This window comes from Bathycoccus prasinos, assembly GCF_002220235.1.
Source record: "Bathycoccus prasinos genomic : Chromosome_10".
NCBI lineage: Eukaryota > Viridiplantae > Chlorophyta > Mamiellophyceae > Mamiellales > Bathycoccaceae > Bathycoccus > Bathycoccus prasinos.
In genome coordinates, this window is record NC_023999.1 from 780,810 (window position 1) to 794,263 (window position 13,454).

The 13,454-nt window shown below is 45.9% G+C and overlaps 8 protein-coding genes across 8 annotated transcripts; 4 read left to right on the top strand and 4 right to left on the bottom strand.

The window, feature by feature from the left end:
* Nucleotides 1-29: 29 nt before the first annotated feature.
* Nucleotides 30-2,105, bottom strand: Bathy10g04220 (2-isopropylmalate synthase/homocitrate synthase family protein; the record flags this gene model as incomplete). Its single annotated transcript, XM_007510390.1, has 1 exon — nucleotides 30-2,105. The coding sequence occupies one exon, from the start codon at nucleotides 2,103-2,105 to the stop codon at nucleotides 30-32; it is 2,076 nt and encodes a 691-aa protein (XP_007510452.1).
* A 272-nt stretch (nucleotides 2,106-2,377) lies between these two features.
* Nucleotides 2,378-3,424, top strand: Bathy10g04230 (predicted protein; the record flags this gene model as incomplete). The annotated part of the gene is made up of 1 exon (XM_007510581.1): nucleotides 2,378-3,424. One exon carries the CDS (start codon nucleotides 2,378-2,380, stop codon nucleotides 3,422-3,424), a length of 1,047 nt encoding a protein of 348 aa, XP_007510643.1.
* A 352-nt stretch (nucleotides 3,425-3,776) lies between these two features.
* Bathy10g04240 (AhpC/TSA family protein) lies at nucleotides 3,777-4,700 on the bottom strand (the record flags this gene model as incomplete). The annotated part of the gene is made up of 2 exons (XM_007510793.1): nucleotides 3,777-4,135; nucleotides 4,340-4,700. 2 exons carry the CDS (start codon nucleotides 4,698-4,700, stop codon nucleotides 3,777-3,779), a joined length of 720 nt encoding a protein of 239 aa, XP_007510855.1.
* Nucleotides 4,701-4,932: 232 nt separating this feature from the next.
* Bathy10g04250 (predicted protein) lies at nucleotides 4,933-5,949 on the top strand (the record flags this gene model as incomplete). The annotated part of the gene is made up of 1 exon (XM_007510585.1): nucleotides 4,933-5,949. The coding sequence occupies one exon, from the start codon at nucleotides 4,933-4,935 to the stop codon at nucleotides 5,947-5,949; it is 1,017 nt and encodes a 338-aa protein (XP_007510647.1).
* Nucleotides 5,950-6,050: 101 nt separating this feature from the next.
* On the bottom strand, nucleotides 6,051-6,665 carry Bathy10g04260 (predicted protein; the record flags this gene model as incomplete). Its single annotated transcript, XM_007510589.1, has 1 exon — nucleotides 6,051-6,665. One exon carries the CDS (start codon nucleotides 6,663-6,665, stop codon nucleotides 6,051-6,053), a length of 615 nt encoding a protein of 204 aa, XP_007510651.1.
* Nucleotides 6,666-7,067: 402 nt separating this feature from the next.
* Bathy10g04270 (unknown protein) lies at nucleotides 7,068-8,129 on the top strand (the record flags this gene model as incomplete). Its single annotated transcript, XM_007510407.1, has 1 exon — nucleotides 7,068-8,129. One exon carries the CDS (start codon nucleotides 7,068-7,070, stop codon nucleotides 8,127-8,129), a length of 1,062 nt encoding a protein of 353 aa, XP_007510469.1.
* A 277-nt stretch (nucleotides 8,130-8,406) lies between these two features.
* Bathy10g04280 (unknown protein) lies at nucleotides 8,407-11,598 on the bottom strand (the record flags this gene model as incomplete). The annotated part of the gene is made up of 1 exon (XM_007510563.1): nucleotides 8,407-11,598. One exon carries the CDS (start codon nucleotides 11,596-11,598, stop codon nucleotides 8,407-8,409), a length of 3,192 nt encoding a protein of 1,063 aa, XP_007510625.1.
* Nucleotides 11,599-11,774: 176 nt separating this feature from the next.
* Nucleotides 11,775-12,884, top strand: Bathy10g04290 (unknown protein; the record flags this gene model as incomplete). The annotated part of the gene is made up of 1 exon (XM_007510491.1): nucleotides 11,775-12,884. The coding sequence occupies one exon, from the start codon at nucleotides 11,775-11,777 to the stop codon at nucleotides 12,882-12,884; it is 1,110 nt and encodes a 369-aa protein (XP_007510553.1).
* Between the last annotated feature and the right edge of the window lie 570 nt (nucleotides 12,885-13,454).

A 13,454-nucleotide genomic window follows, 5' to 3' on the forward strand; every position in this document is an offset into this window, starting at 1 on the left:
TTAGTGTTAGTAGTATTCATATTAATAAATTAATTCGTTTCAAAGTCCACGACGCATCCGTCCGCGCATCGTTCGATGCCGTATTCCAAGCCGTCCACCAAAGCGCGAAACGAAGCTTCGATGATTGAGCTGTGCGCCCCGACAGTTCTCCAACGCAAATCCGTCGCCGAATCAACAAAGTCAATCGTTACTCTGGTTACCGCCGCAGTCGTACCGCCTTGACTGAGTAAATCAACTTTATAATCGCTCAGTGAAATACCATCGAGCTGAGGGAAATCATCTCGCAAGGCTGAACGAAGCGCTTTCGCCAACGCATCAACCGGACCGTTTCCTTCCGCTACGCTCAAACGCGTTTCCATATTCTTTGTCAAGAACGTATCTATCTTCACAATAGCTTGGTTGGAAGAAAACGATCCTTCCTTGTAACCCTCCGACGGGGCTCTGTTTCTATTGGTACCGTTGCCGTTGCTGCTGCTATTACTATCACTACTACCACTACCACTATCACTACTACCATCGTCATCATCTTCCTCTTTCGCGACGACTCCGAACGATGTCGAGCCAGAGTGAACGGTGAATTCAACAACGTTAAACGGTGCCTCGTAATCCGAGGCAGCGCGTTGAAACAAAATATCCACGCTCGCGCCGGCATCTTCGAGAATAAAACCTTTACTTTCTAAACTTTTTATTTGCGCGAGAACCTTCTTCGCCATGTCGCCGCTGACTTCGCGACCGGTTTTATACGCCGCGTCGAGAACGTTCCCTCTGCCGCTTAATTCTGAAACCACCGATCGAGCAGAGTTTCCGACGAGTTCGGGAAGTATGTGGTTGTAACTCATGGGCATCTTCTTCAACGCAGCGACGTGTAAACCACCTTTGTGTGCGAAAGCATCCGGTCCGACGTACGGTTGCCGAGCCAAAATGTCTTGTCTGCAAATTTTCGCAATCGTTCGCGCGCACTCGGTAAGTTTCGCGAGCTCGCCGTCTGGAACGACTTTTTTACCCATTTTTAATGCTAAATTCGCGGCAATAACGACCAAGTCTGCGTTGCCCGTTCGTTCGCCGTAACCGTTGAAACAGCCTTGTACCATCGTCGCCCCAGCTCGAACGCCCGCGATGGAGTTCGCAACCGCCAAACCGCCGTCGTTGTGCATGTGCACGCCAATCATCGTGTCACCGAGAGACTCGACGACTATTCGAGTGATTGCTTCGACATCCCATGGCATCATGCCTCCATTCGTATCGCACAAAGCGATGGCTTTAGCTCCAGCGTTTGCCGCCGTCTTTAAGCATTTTAAAGCGTATTCGGGATTGGCGTTGTATCCGTCGTAAAAATGTTCGGCGTCTACGATGACATCCTTCCCGTTCTCGATGAGATACGCGACGCTCTCTTCGATGAGTTGGAGATTTTCCTCTAAAGTCACCTCCAGAACTTTTTCACACTGTTCGTCCCACGCCTTTGCTACGATACACGCGACTGGTGCCGGGCAATCCAACATAGCTTGGAGTCCGGCGTCTTGTTCGACCGATACGCCTTTGCGTCTCGTCATACCAAACGCAGATATGAACGTGTAGGTATTATTATTCACGTTTTTGTTTTTATTTTTGTTGGAAACTTCGGCAGCATCAGTGTAGGAAGAGTTTTTACTCGATCCAGAGTTGGATTGCGAGGACATTTCGCGCGCGTTGTTCGCTTCGACTTCGAAATATTTCGCATCTTTCGGGTTGGATCCAGGGTACCCTCCTTCGATGAATCGAACGCCGATTTCTTTCAATCGTTTTGAAACCGCGAGTTTATCGTCTAAAGTGAGCGACATCCCGACTTGTTGCGCGCCATCTCTCAACGTCGTGTCGTATAACGCGATTTCGTTTGTTTCGAGTTTGAACGCATCTTTACTGTTCTTTGCTTTCGTTATTGAAGAACGTTTTTCTTCCTCTTCAGCCGGGGGCGGCGAATTGGTTTTCAGAACACTTTTGGGAGGAGGAGGAAGCTTTCTTCTGCTTCTGCTTCGAGAAAGTTGGACGATTTTTAGATCGGTTCTTTTCTTTTTAACCAAGAACAACGGTGTTTTTGATGTTGTTGTTGTCGTCGTCGTCGCGCCCATCATCATCATCATTCGTTTTGTGCTTTCAACTTCCTTAAGATACACAAACACCTTTAAGAGTGATGAATTCACGTGGGAATGAATTATGCGCTTTTTTTTTTAAAAGCTCTTCTTTCAAAAGCAAACAAAAAACATAAAAAGAAGAGCGTGATGAAAAAAGAGAGAAAGATTTTTGAATTTATCACCTGCCAACACAAAATATCAACGTCACCTCTCTCTCTCTCTCTGAGAATAACTATTTATACACACATTTCAGAATAACCATCATCATCATGGAGAGTATCAATAATAACAACGAGGATGATAACTTGACTGAATACGAGCGCCAGAGAATCGCGCACGTCGCGAGGAATAAGCAATACATGGCGCGTTTGGGAATAACTGATTTAGCCATGGTTGTTCACAATCACAACAACAAGAACAAAAACAACAACGAAGAAAAGAAGAAGAAGAGAAAGACGGTACCAAAACTGAGGACAGAACCGACGCGAGCATCTTCGCGTATTCAAAAGAAACCAGCGGAATTAGACGGATCATTCATCGATGAATACAGCGAACTCGAAATGTGGAAAAAAGAAGCGAAAAGGAAAAAAATAAGTACGAGTGACGACGATGAAAGTAACAAAGAGAACCACGTCAACTCCACCGTGGAAGCGTTGGAAACGTCCCGAGAATGGTTGGAAAACGCCCGGACGATATTATTGAAGAGAACAACATGCAAGAAGAAATCCAACGGTAACGAATCATCAGCTAAGACGACGGCGAACGAGCACTGGAGACACGAGGCGTTGGCGAGGTGGGGCGACTGCGTACCGGAAATAGAAGCCGTCGCAGACTGGAAAGCGTTTGTTACCTCGAGATTGGGGACCCCTCCACCGCCGTCGCCATACATGTTGTTACAAGAATATTACTGCCACGACGGATGGCAGTTGTTAATAGCGGTCGTTTTGATGAGTCGAGTTTCGAGCGCGGATGTTAAACACAGGTGCATATCAGGCTTCTTCGAGAAATTTCCGACTCCCACTTCGTTTCACAAAAATGCGACGCCGGATAGTGTCTTTGAGATTATTCGTCCTCTGGGATTATTTCCAAATAGAATGCGCGCGCTCGTTGAATTGACCACCAGATTTCTCTCCGAGTGTGGTAAATTTGAAGTCGGACTCACCCCGGAGTTGAAAATTTTTGGTATCGGCGTCTTTGGAATGGACTCGTACATCGTGTTCTGTCAAGGCGATTTAACGCACGAACCGGACGATAAAAACGTGAAAGCGTTCGTGAATTGGCAGCGCAAGAACAAAGTCAAAGTCGAAGAAGAGTAAGCTAATTAAAAAGTAGAAGAGTAAAATGTGTAAATAGAATTTTGTTCCGTAAAAAATTTTCTTGACGAAAACACGCGTCTAATTTATATTGCGCTCTTTTCGCTTGTTGTATGTAAACCTTCTCGCCGACATCGGTTTTTCGCGTAGGAGATGTGAATAAACACACTCGTTTAACGCGAGAAACGTCACTTTAATTTAGCGAGCGAAGCACCACCATGACATGGTACTTTTTGCGGAAAACACAAACAAAACGTTGCGAGCTCTTTCTCTCTTTTATATAAAAGATGAAGAGTTTTTAATAAACACAGTGTTCCTTCTCTTCCTCGGACTGAAGCCTTTTTTCGCAGGCATCTTAGCACATGGTGTCAACCATGTTGTCGATGCAGGCGACTTCCGGGAAATCGTCCCCGGCTGGATCAGTCGGACTTTCCGCGACGTTGAACGTCTTGATGACTCCGTCGTCGATGTACATGGCGAAACGCTTGGATCTCCCCGGACCAAGCTTGGAGCACGGTCCTGGGTGCGTCAATTCGACGCCCAAGTTTTCAACCATAACGGAGTTCGGGTCACCCATGAACGTAATGTTCGTGCCCGCAATACCTTGTGCCTCTCCCCACGCATCCATGACTTGCGTGTCGTTGGTACAGAAAATGATCACCTCATCGATCCCAGCGCCCTTCAATTTATCTTGTCCGGCAATATAACCCGGAACTTGACACGTGGATCATGTAGGTGTGAAAGCACCTGTTTGAGTAATATTATGAGAAAGATAGTTTCGGTTAGTGAGAGAAGCGTTTATGTATTTATAATAATAGAAAAGAAGAAGAAGAAGAGAATAATTCCCAACGAACGAATCCGCAGCCGATCGATCTCGTGTTGTGTTAATTTTTGGAGAAGAAAGAAAACAAGACGCACCTGGAAGGCCGACCAAGATGACCTTTTTGCCTTTGCATCGTTCAGCCATGTTGACTGGTGTTGGCATGCCATCGATCCAAGGACCGACTTGCAATACGCCACTGATTTGATCTCCAACTTTAGCACCCATTGCGCGCGTCGTTAAACTGAACGATCTTTTTTTGTGTTGTTGTTGTTGTTTCAACGAAAAAATCGCTCCTCGTCGAGAGGAGAAATTCGTCTGCGTCGTCGTCATCGTGGACATCATTTTCGTCTTATAAATGTTGTTGTTCAAGAGCAGCGCACTGGTCGTAGAAGAAGAAGTGAATAATAATTTAGCAGAAGATGATGTCGTGAACTGAGTGATTTTCCTCAAGTACATAAACTACCGCGTGCTGTTACTATTATTACTGTATGTCTCTTTTGAGTGCGTGTGCGTGTACCTTATTCAAAGGGTGTGTCGTGCGCGCGCTGAAAATAGTGAGGTGGTGCGATGGGATAGAATTCTTCTGCCCAAAAAAGGAGAGGGAAAACCTTTGTTGTTTTTTTTTGCCGAAAAGAAAATCGACCGGCAATCAGGGTTTACAAGCATTGAGAGAGAAAAGAGAGAAAAGATGAGTTCGTTACAAAAAGATGATTACGATGATGAAGAAGATGAAGGCGAAAGAAGAGAGAAGCAAAAGGAGGAGAAAATAGTATTAGAATCATCAATCAGGTTGATGATGATTAAGATGATGATGATGATGAAGACGATGACGACGATGATGAAAGGTGATGATGACCGGTCCCAATCTTCATCACGCATCGAAAAATCTTCCGTGTGTAAAATAAGATATAGAACATCATCGAAAACGCCCGCAATAGTATCTCGGTTTCTTTCCTCACGCCACGGCTCTGGCGTTCTCTTGAGCACTGAAAAGTATGCCACCGCTAATGAGATAGATGCGTTCAATCGAGAGGATTTCTTCGTGTTGACGGCGGCTCACGTCGCTTCCATGGCAGGTACAAGACGAGATGGACTCGAATGTGTTTTTCCTTCAGATTTTAAGAAGGAAAAAGCGGTTTCGGTTCAAGCGGAAATCTTTAGCGTTCACGAGCGACTCGATTTAGCGCTTCTACGAGTCGTATCTTCGCCTTCATCTGTCTCCTCTGTCTCCTCCTTATTGTCTTCTCGTGGGTTAGAGTTGCCCCAAAAGCGTAACGAAAAGATGAAGGAGACCCAAAGAGTTCGAGCGTTTGGGTATCCCATGGCGTACGCCAATCCATTTTTTAGCCTCGTTGGGGACTCGGAGCAGTCAAACGGTGAAATCATAGGATATTCGGAAGATTGTACGCACATCGCGCACACGTCAACCGTCTCGAGTGGATGTTCGGGAGGTCCTTTACTCGACGACGATGGTTACGTTTTGGGCGTACATTCTTTCGGCGATAAATTCTACGGCGGCGAAGCCGACGTGGCGGCGTGTTGTTTCGAAATGGATTTGATAGATATGTTGAATAAACCCGCTCAATCACCCAGCGATTGGGACACGAGCACAATTAACGAAAAAATTATGAAGAGCTCGCTGAAAGCGATGCGAGAAATCTTCCCAGATATTCCCGAGAAGGAAGCGAAAAAATGGATTCTATGATGCGCGCGGGACCGCGTGGACGTGATGTGATGAACTAGTTCATGGTTGTAATCCTACCTTTATGGTCAGTGCTACGTGCGCGCTATGAGTGCTACTTTCTTCTACATGCTGTTTGCTAAGAAGTCGTCCGATACCTCTACCCCTTTTCCCTCGTTTCCTTCACTTGCTCCTCCGCTTTGATAAAAAGCCGCATCTTCAGCTGATGAAAACGACCCGTACGTGTTTTGAAATCGAGATCCTGTGTTCATCTCCCACATTTCCCCTATATCCAATTGCTCCACCCAAGAACGTGGAAAGGTTGGATAAGATATATCCGTATCCTCCGTGCGATCGTTTCTTTTTACTCCTACTCTATCGTTCCGAACTTCTATGACGTATCCAACGACTGGTCGGATGTCGAACCTTTTCTTCTTCTTTGAACTTTCTGCGTTTGCCTCTCGTTTTCTTTCGTCGTCGCCGCCGTCGCCGCTCGCACCACCCACAGTCTTTGTCGACATCAATGAGTATCCCTCGTTGTAGTATTTTTTTCGTTTACTCAAGTCTGGATACGGTGCACCTTTACGAGCGTAAACTCTCACCCTGTCGCCTGGTTGTATCCCTCGTTTTGCCCTCTCTTCGAGTATTTTTTGTCTCTGTTGTAACAGTTTCGCGTTGGCTTCTGCGGCTGCGTGCTCCGATGCGGATACTCCGGATCCATACGAATCTTCCATAGCCATTAAATCTTCATAGTTTGAGAATTCATCATCCCCCTCGTCGTCGATATTTGTTGCTTTCCTTCCGTCGTTGTCGTTTTCGTTGTTCTTCTTCCCGGACGATGATGATGACGATGTGGAAAACATCATCATTTCCAACATCGTTTTTTGTGCGCTTCTCGTTCTTCCTCCTTTTCCTCCTCTCAAACGATGCAGCCGAAGAAGAAGTTGAGGAGAAGAAACAGAAAAAGAGGATAAAATCGAAGATGGAAGATAGCGGCGAGGCATGATGCCTTTGTTTTGTATCTAAAATCCCCCGTGCGGCGTATTCATCTCTTCTTCTTCTTCTTTTGTTTTTTGTGTTGTTGGTTCCAATTTCGCCACTATTTTCGTCACGTCAGTTTTACATCAGCGCGAAGAAGGAAAATGGAGACCACGAGTGGTGGGCGCGATGCTAAACCACCGTCGATACCATCGACGATAATCTCTTCCTCTTCCTCTCATCATCATCATCATCACATCATCAATAATAACAACAACAACAAAAATCGAAACGGTGGAGTCAAATCGAGAGACGCTGGAGCAGCGTGGAAAAACAAACTCCGAGAAGAAGTTTTACGACGCGTCAAGGAAAATAGAAACGAGATCCTCTCCGCCGCTCGAAACAACCGCTCGGCATTGATGGAGAAAATATTATCCACAGAAATGACTCGCTCGTGCGTAAAACGAGGACGAGGAGAAAGATTTGACGCGGTTGTATCGTCCTCACCAATCGAAGAAGAAGAAGAAGAAGAAGAAGAAGAAGAAGAAGAAGAAGAAGAAGAAGAAATAAAAAGCGAAAAGAAGACAAAAATGTTATCAACGACGATGAGAAGAGAAGCACCGTCGCCGACGTCATCGGTCGACAGTCGCTCGTGGGACGACGTGCTCGCCACCTCGTCGTCGACGAGAGAAATCTCGAAAGAGGAATACGACGAGTTGATTAACGCGATGTTGATGAAGTTTGAAGCCGAAGCGAAAGAGGAGGAAGAGGTACTCTTAGCAGAACAAAAATACGCCATAGACGAAGCGGACGAGAGGGAACTTGACCTCGCGTTAGAGCAAATGCAAGCGTGGGAAATAGATGATCGTAATTCGGATCCGAACGATCCAGTTGTCTTATGTCCTCTCTGTAAAACGCGGCGATTGCTCACGTCGCCAGGTTCGAACAAATCGCGCGTGTTTTGTGGGTGCGAAAACGGATTTCGCATCGATATCGACGGCGGTCTCGTTTTCCTACGCGACCGACTCGCGAGTGCGTTTGAGAACCATCGCACGTTCACGATGGAAGAAGGTGAAAATTTCTGCGCAGAAGTTGACTTGACGTTTCAGTTTGGCCATCATCAAGGACCGACGACGGTAAAGGGGGGTTCGTCGACGATGGACGAGTTGAACCGCGTTTTGTTCGCCTCGTGTAACTCGTGCGGTTTCCTAGAAGCAATAATATAGTTAAAAAACAACAGCAGCGGTAGAACTTAGAAGCAGCAGAAGCAGCAGCAGCGATTAGCGCGCAGGTAAAACAGTAGGATATAGCACGGATTTTAAAATGAGATACTTATGAGTCGAATACAAACTACTAAATTCTATACGCGGTCGTGGAGGGAACTAAGCAGCAAGCGTAGCTAGAAACCCAGGTAACTAGCTTGTAATATATATCCACTGGTAATTTTTTCAACTCTCTTCCTTACATCTTCGATCATGTACAAAGCCTTACGTTCGCTAAACTTCAGCTGTGTCCATCTAAATGTTTATGCCCGCTTTCCCGTCTTCGAACTTGTTCTATTTGCAATCTGTCGAATTTAAATACACCGTCGCTTGAATCTAACTTGAGGGACGCCTTGAATGCCTGCTTCATTCGTAAAGAAGAGCTCGAGAGATCTCCGTTGCTCGCACTGCCGTCCTCATAGCTTAAATTTTCGTGCAAGTGCACGTATTCACCATCCCCGTGTTGAAATCCTCCGTCGTCGCCTTCTTGCACCGGATTCTCCGGGCGCGGGATCGTTTCTTCATTCCACTCGGGAATTCGCGGAAGCGAGTGGAAATCGGTCGGCTCTTCGGTTTCGATGACGATCATGTCCGAAGCTATCGGGGCGCGACCTTTCAATTTCATGAACTTACTCTCACCTTCAGGAATCTTGGCTTTCTTTATCGTATCCTCCATCTTCGTCCTCTCGGATTCGGCTTTGATGACGTTCCTTCTCTCAAGAAACGATTTCAAGCCGCTCGCAAGTTTCTCTTCACGCGCGTCGTCTTCCTCGTAATCTCTCTTATTCTTCTCCTCTTCCCTATTGTCGTCTGCATTTTCCTCTATAACGTCAAGCTGCGTCGGGCGCCAATTTCTAGCTCTGTTTGCCGCCTTCCATTTACTACCGCCGTGTTCTTTTGACGCAATGTGCTGAAGTGCTTCTTGAATGTCTTCGGAATGACGCGCAGGAATGATTGGACGCTGATTAGACGCTGTTACTTTCTTTTTTTCGTTTTCGCTCGCTTTCTCTATAACATCCGAAGTCTTCGTTTCATCAATGGCGACATACTGCGGCGAATTTGGAGTTTTCGCGCCGTCGATGATGACGGTAACTTCATAGTCACTCGCCGGTCGAACGAATTGCGCGCGGTAACACGACGCATCAGGCGCGACTCCGAACTTCATTCGCTGCGTGACGTCTGACCCGTGAGTCACTTCAAGCGTAAGCTCTTGGCTACCATCACCGCCTCGAAGCGCCGCGCCTTTTAATTCCTGACCAAGCCCGTCTTTGCAAAAGACATCAATCGTTGCCAGCTTCCCCGGAGTGTTTCCCGTTTTTGCTACTCCATTGCCAGAAACCTTTGCCGTTCTTGCAGTACACGCTGCTCGGACGTGCACGAGTACGCGTGCTTGCTCAGCGCGCGCCGCGGTTGGCGTTTTCCCGTCCTCGTCGTATGTCAACGTAATCGAAACAACATCTTCACTCTTACGCGTATTTGGCGCTTTTGCATATTCTAAATTCGAGAGAAGTTCTTTGAGCGCTTCTAAAGATCCAGTTGTAGCTTTCGCGCTACCATCCGATGCAAAAGTTACAACGCTTCCGTAACTATTCGACGCTCTTTCAATCGAACTCGCGCTAAAACTAATTGTACCTCCCCGAAGCGCTCCGACCGTTATAGTACACCGACTATTTTTGCACTGCGTTTCCAAAGCGTTTTCGCTTTTCGAGGAAAACCTCACGTTTCGAATCGTTCTCACACTTGCTCCAGAAGTTATGGTTTGAATTCGCGTCTCGAAGAATGGAGAATCGCGTTTCGATTTTTTAACAGAACGTCCTCTCACGAGGAACTTCAAAATACGCGACGAAGCCTCGCGTGCACACGGAAGTTCAAGCGTCATCGATTCAACTGATGAAATATGTCTTTGCTTCTTCGACGCGCGAGGCGGCGCATATATGAATATCCGATCAGGGTGCGCGATTAAGGCACCAGCGGATATCAAAGGCGGACCCGACGGAGTCTTTCCATCTAGTGTCTGATAAATAGCGCCCCCATTCGTCGGCGTCGTGCGAATAATCGGTGCACAATGTTCTGATTTCTTTTCGTTTCTTGGTGCGAGCGCATCGGAAACAACGAATCGAGCTAAGCTATATCTATTATCGTCGCTATGATCATCACTCGGTGGAAATGCGTTCGAATCGAGCACTACAGATGTTGTTTCCGGAAAAATCTCGTGCACTTCGAGCGAAAGCTCGCTCTCTTCGCTCACGTCAACCAAACCAAACCCAGGATACGTTTTGTGTGCCGCCTCTAACGAGGACGACTTCGATGAAGACGCAGCTCTTCGAGGCGAAGATGAAGCTATGCTATTTGCATCCGGCAAGCGCGTTTCTATTATAATAAAACCAAGTCCCAAAACGAGGACAAATGCCATCGCGAGACTTTGAATCGATTCGAGTCTCATCAGTCGCTTAGTAGTAGTAGGTGTTGGACCTCCAGCGACGGCATTTTTCTTTGCCTTTTGAGGTGCTGCCGCCATCAAACCAGTTGGTCGACCGCTACTAATAGTTCTACTGCTATTTCGATCAGTCGCGCCAAAGAAAATTCGAGCGAGAAACGAGGATTGGCGCTCTGCGCTTTTTCGCAACCGTTGTTGCTGCTGCCGCTGCTTCGCTTGTTCTACTCGTCGATTGGGAAAGTTCTTCGCGCGCATAATCTCTCTACGTGAAAAGAAGCGCTTTATGAAAGTGCTCTCAATGTTAGCAGACGACGAAGCATCAACGAGCATGAAAACATCCTTATACTTTTCAACATCACCTATTGTGCGCCTCTTAAGTTCCGTTTTAGCTTGTGTGCTCAACGCGCCGACAATAATAGATGGTACCGGTTGTTCAGCTCTTTGCATCAGGTGAAGGAAAGAGTCCAAGTCCCGGTTGGATTTGACCAACAGCACGATAGCATCCACGCGATATATATTTATATATTTACACACGCTTTGAACCTCTTGCGTTTCCATCGGCTTGAACTTTTTATGAATGAGCGTACAAATGGAAGTTCCTCCATCTCTGAGAGGGAATACGCATTTAAACGTCCTATCGTCAAACTCTTCGGCTCTCGAGCTACTACTCTGTATCGATGCCGCTCTGATTTGACCCTCGACGTTCGGCAGAAGAGCGTATACATCTTGAGAAAACGAACATCCCCTATCGTTCAAAACGAGTAAATTCAAAGAAGAGGATGTCGAAGAGTCGTCGTTTCTTCTCTCGATTCGATCATGATACTGATGATGATACGCCATCTCGCCAACTCCTCGAGAGGCGCAGATGAGAACGTTGGTCGTCACCAACGCCACGCAACACCACCACGATTCGCCTCTCTTCTCTCTCTCTCTCTTTTTAAATGAAGTATTATATCTGTTTTTGTGCTTCCTCTTCTTCTTCTTCTTCTTCTTCATTTTTCATAACCAACATTCCACAACATGAGGCCCAATTGACTATTTCGTTTGTAAACAACAACATAATAGTAAACTCATTTTGCATGTTTGAGTGTGCCAGATGCGGGTACGCATATCTATGCGAGTCTTTTATCCGTTTTACCCTTTTCATATGTATCTTATACTGACATCTTCTAATGAAAACAAAAACACACAGGAACGAAATCAACGCGGAATCCCCTAATTTCTTTTGTGAAAACTGTCGCGCAATTTATTATTGTTCAGATGAGTGTCGAATCGCGAGCACATCGGGAAGAAACGGTGATCATGATAGAAATGCGTGCATGAGGCTAGCGGAGGAAGTTAGTCTATTCGAACAATTGGTAAAGAAAACTGAAGGTGGTGCTGAAGATGAATTATTAGGTGTTCAAGAATCTGCATGCGATGAGCTAAAAAGATTAGGTGTTCATAAGCATCGTGAATATCGACGGGAATGCTCTTGTTTCGACTTTGTTCCTTTCGGTGAATTAGTATATAACGAGCTACGCAGCGTTTCAACGTATGAAGAATACATTGCTTCTGAGCTCCAGTATTTCAGAAAATTACTTCGCGACGTTAACGATGGAGACGCCGATTGGGTTCAAAAACATGCGCGAGTAGATCATCTGCCATTCTCGATAGCTCAAAACATACTCAAATTCAACTTAGATATTATAATGGAATCTTCCATACTCAGAGTATGCATAGCAGGTTGCGAGAAAGAGTTTGATACATTTGAGCGCGTGGCGAAAAAAATATACGCACTCACGAGTCGAGATGATGAAGATGGTGATTCTACTACTCGAAGGATGGAAGTATACTTTGTTGGTCCAGAGCTTTCAAAACGATTACACAATACGGTCGTGTCGTTTTATGATGGGAAATTGCAATGCATTTTGCTCAAGGGTTTGCTTGGTACATCTGCAGAACTAGAAGGTGGAGCGCCACCAGATATAGTGTATTGTCCAAACGCCGGTGTTGCGATTTACACATTCGAGTGGCATGCCGCTGTTCGTTGGTGTATCCTGAATGCAAAGGGAAGAAAAAAAGGATGTTTGATGCTATTCAGCGATTATACTTTTGAAGCGGCTTGGAAAGGGTATGAATTGTTGCTGCAATGGATCGTGGAACAAGGAGCGGAAGGGAAAACAATTCTGCCTGTTTGCGAAAACGCGTTCAAACATCCAACGCTGAGAAAGCACGAGAGAGTAACGACAAAACAGGTTCGAGAGTATAGCAACGGTTTTATATTTGGTTTCGGTACTTAGACGAAGAAATTTTCAAATTTTCAAATTCGCAGGTTCAATTCTTCATAACAAGGCATCATCATCAACATCATCATCATATCATCATCATCGTCCATTAAAGAAGAAGACGACGAAGAAGAAACATGTCAGCAAACAAACAACCTTTCGGTGGAAATTCCGCGAACGTTCCACAGCAACTACAAACGATAAAGTCGCGAAGTGGAACAGTACACGTGAGGTATACAATTAGTCCGACCACCGAGAGCGAAACTTTGGTGAGCTCTAACGACTTTAAGACGTCGATGTCGATACGAGAATTGTGCGAGGAATACGACGGATGGTTCGATAAAGAGTCGCGCGTCTATCGATTGCCTTGGTCTCAATACATCGCAATTGCGGAAGCTTTAACGCGCTTGAAATACAACGTGAATTTTATAAACAAACCACTCCCCAAGGAAGAGAGAACAGAATTGAAAAAAATGGAGCTTGCGCGTTTGACGAAAGATGTGGACATGGCAGACGCTGCTTATGAAATGGCAACGATCCGAGCTACGCAAATCGAGCGCGCGTGTGCAGAAATATTGAAAGAGG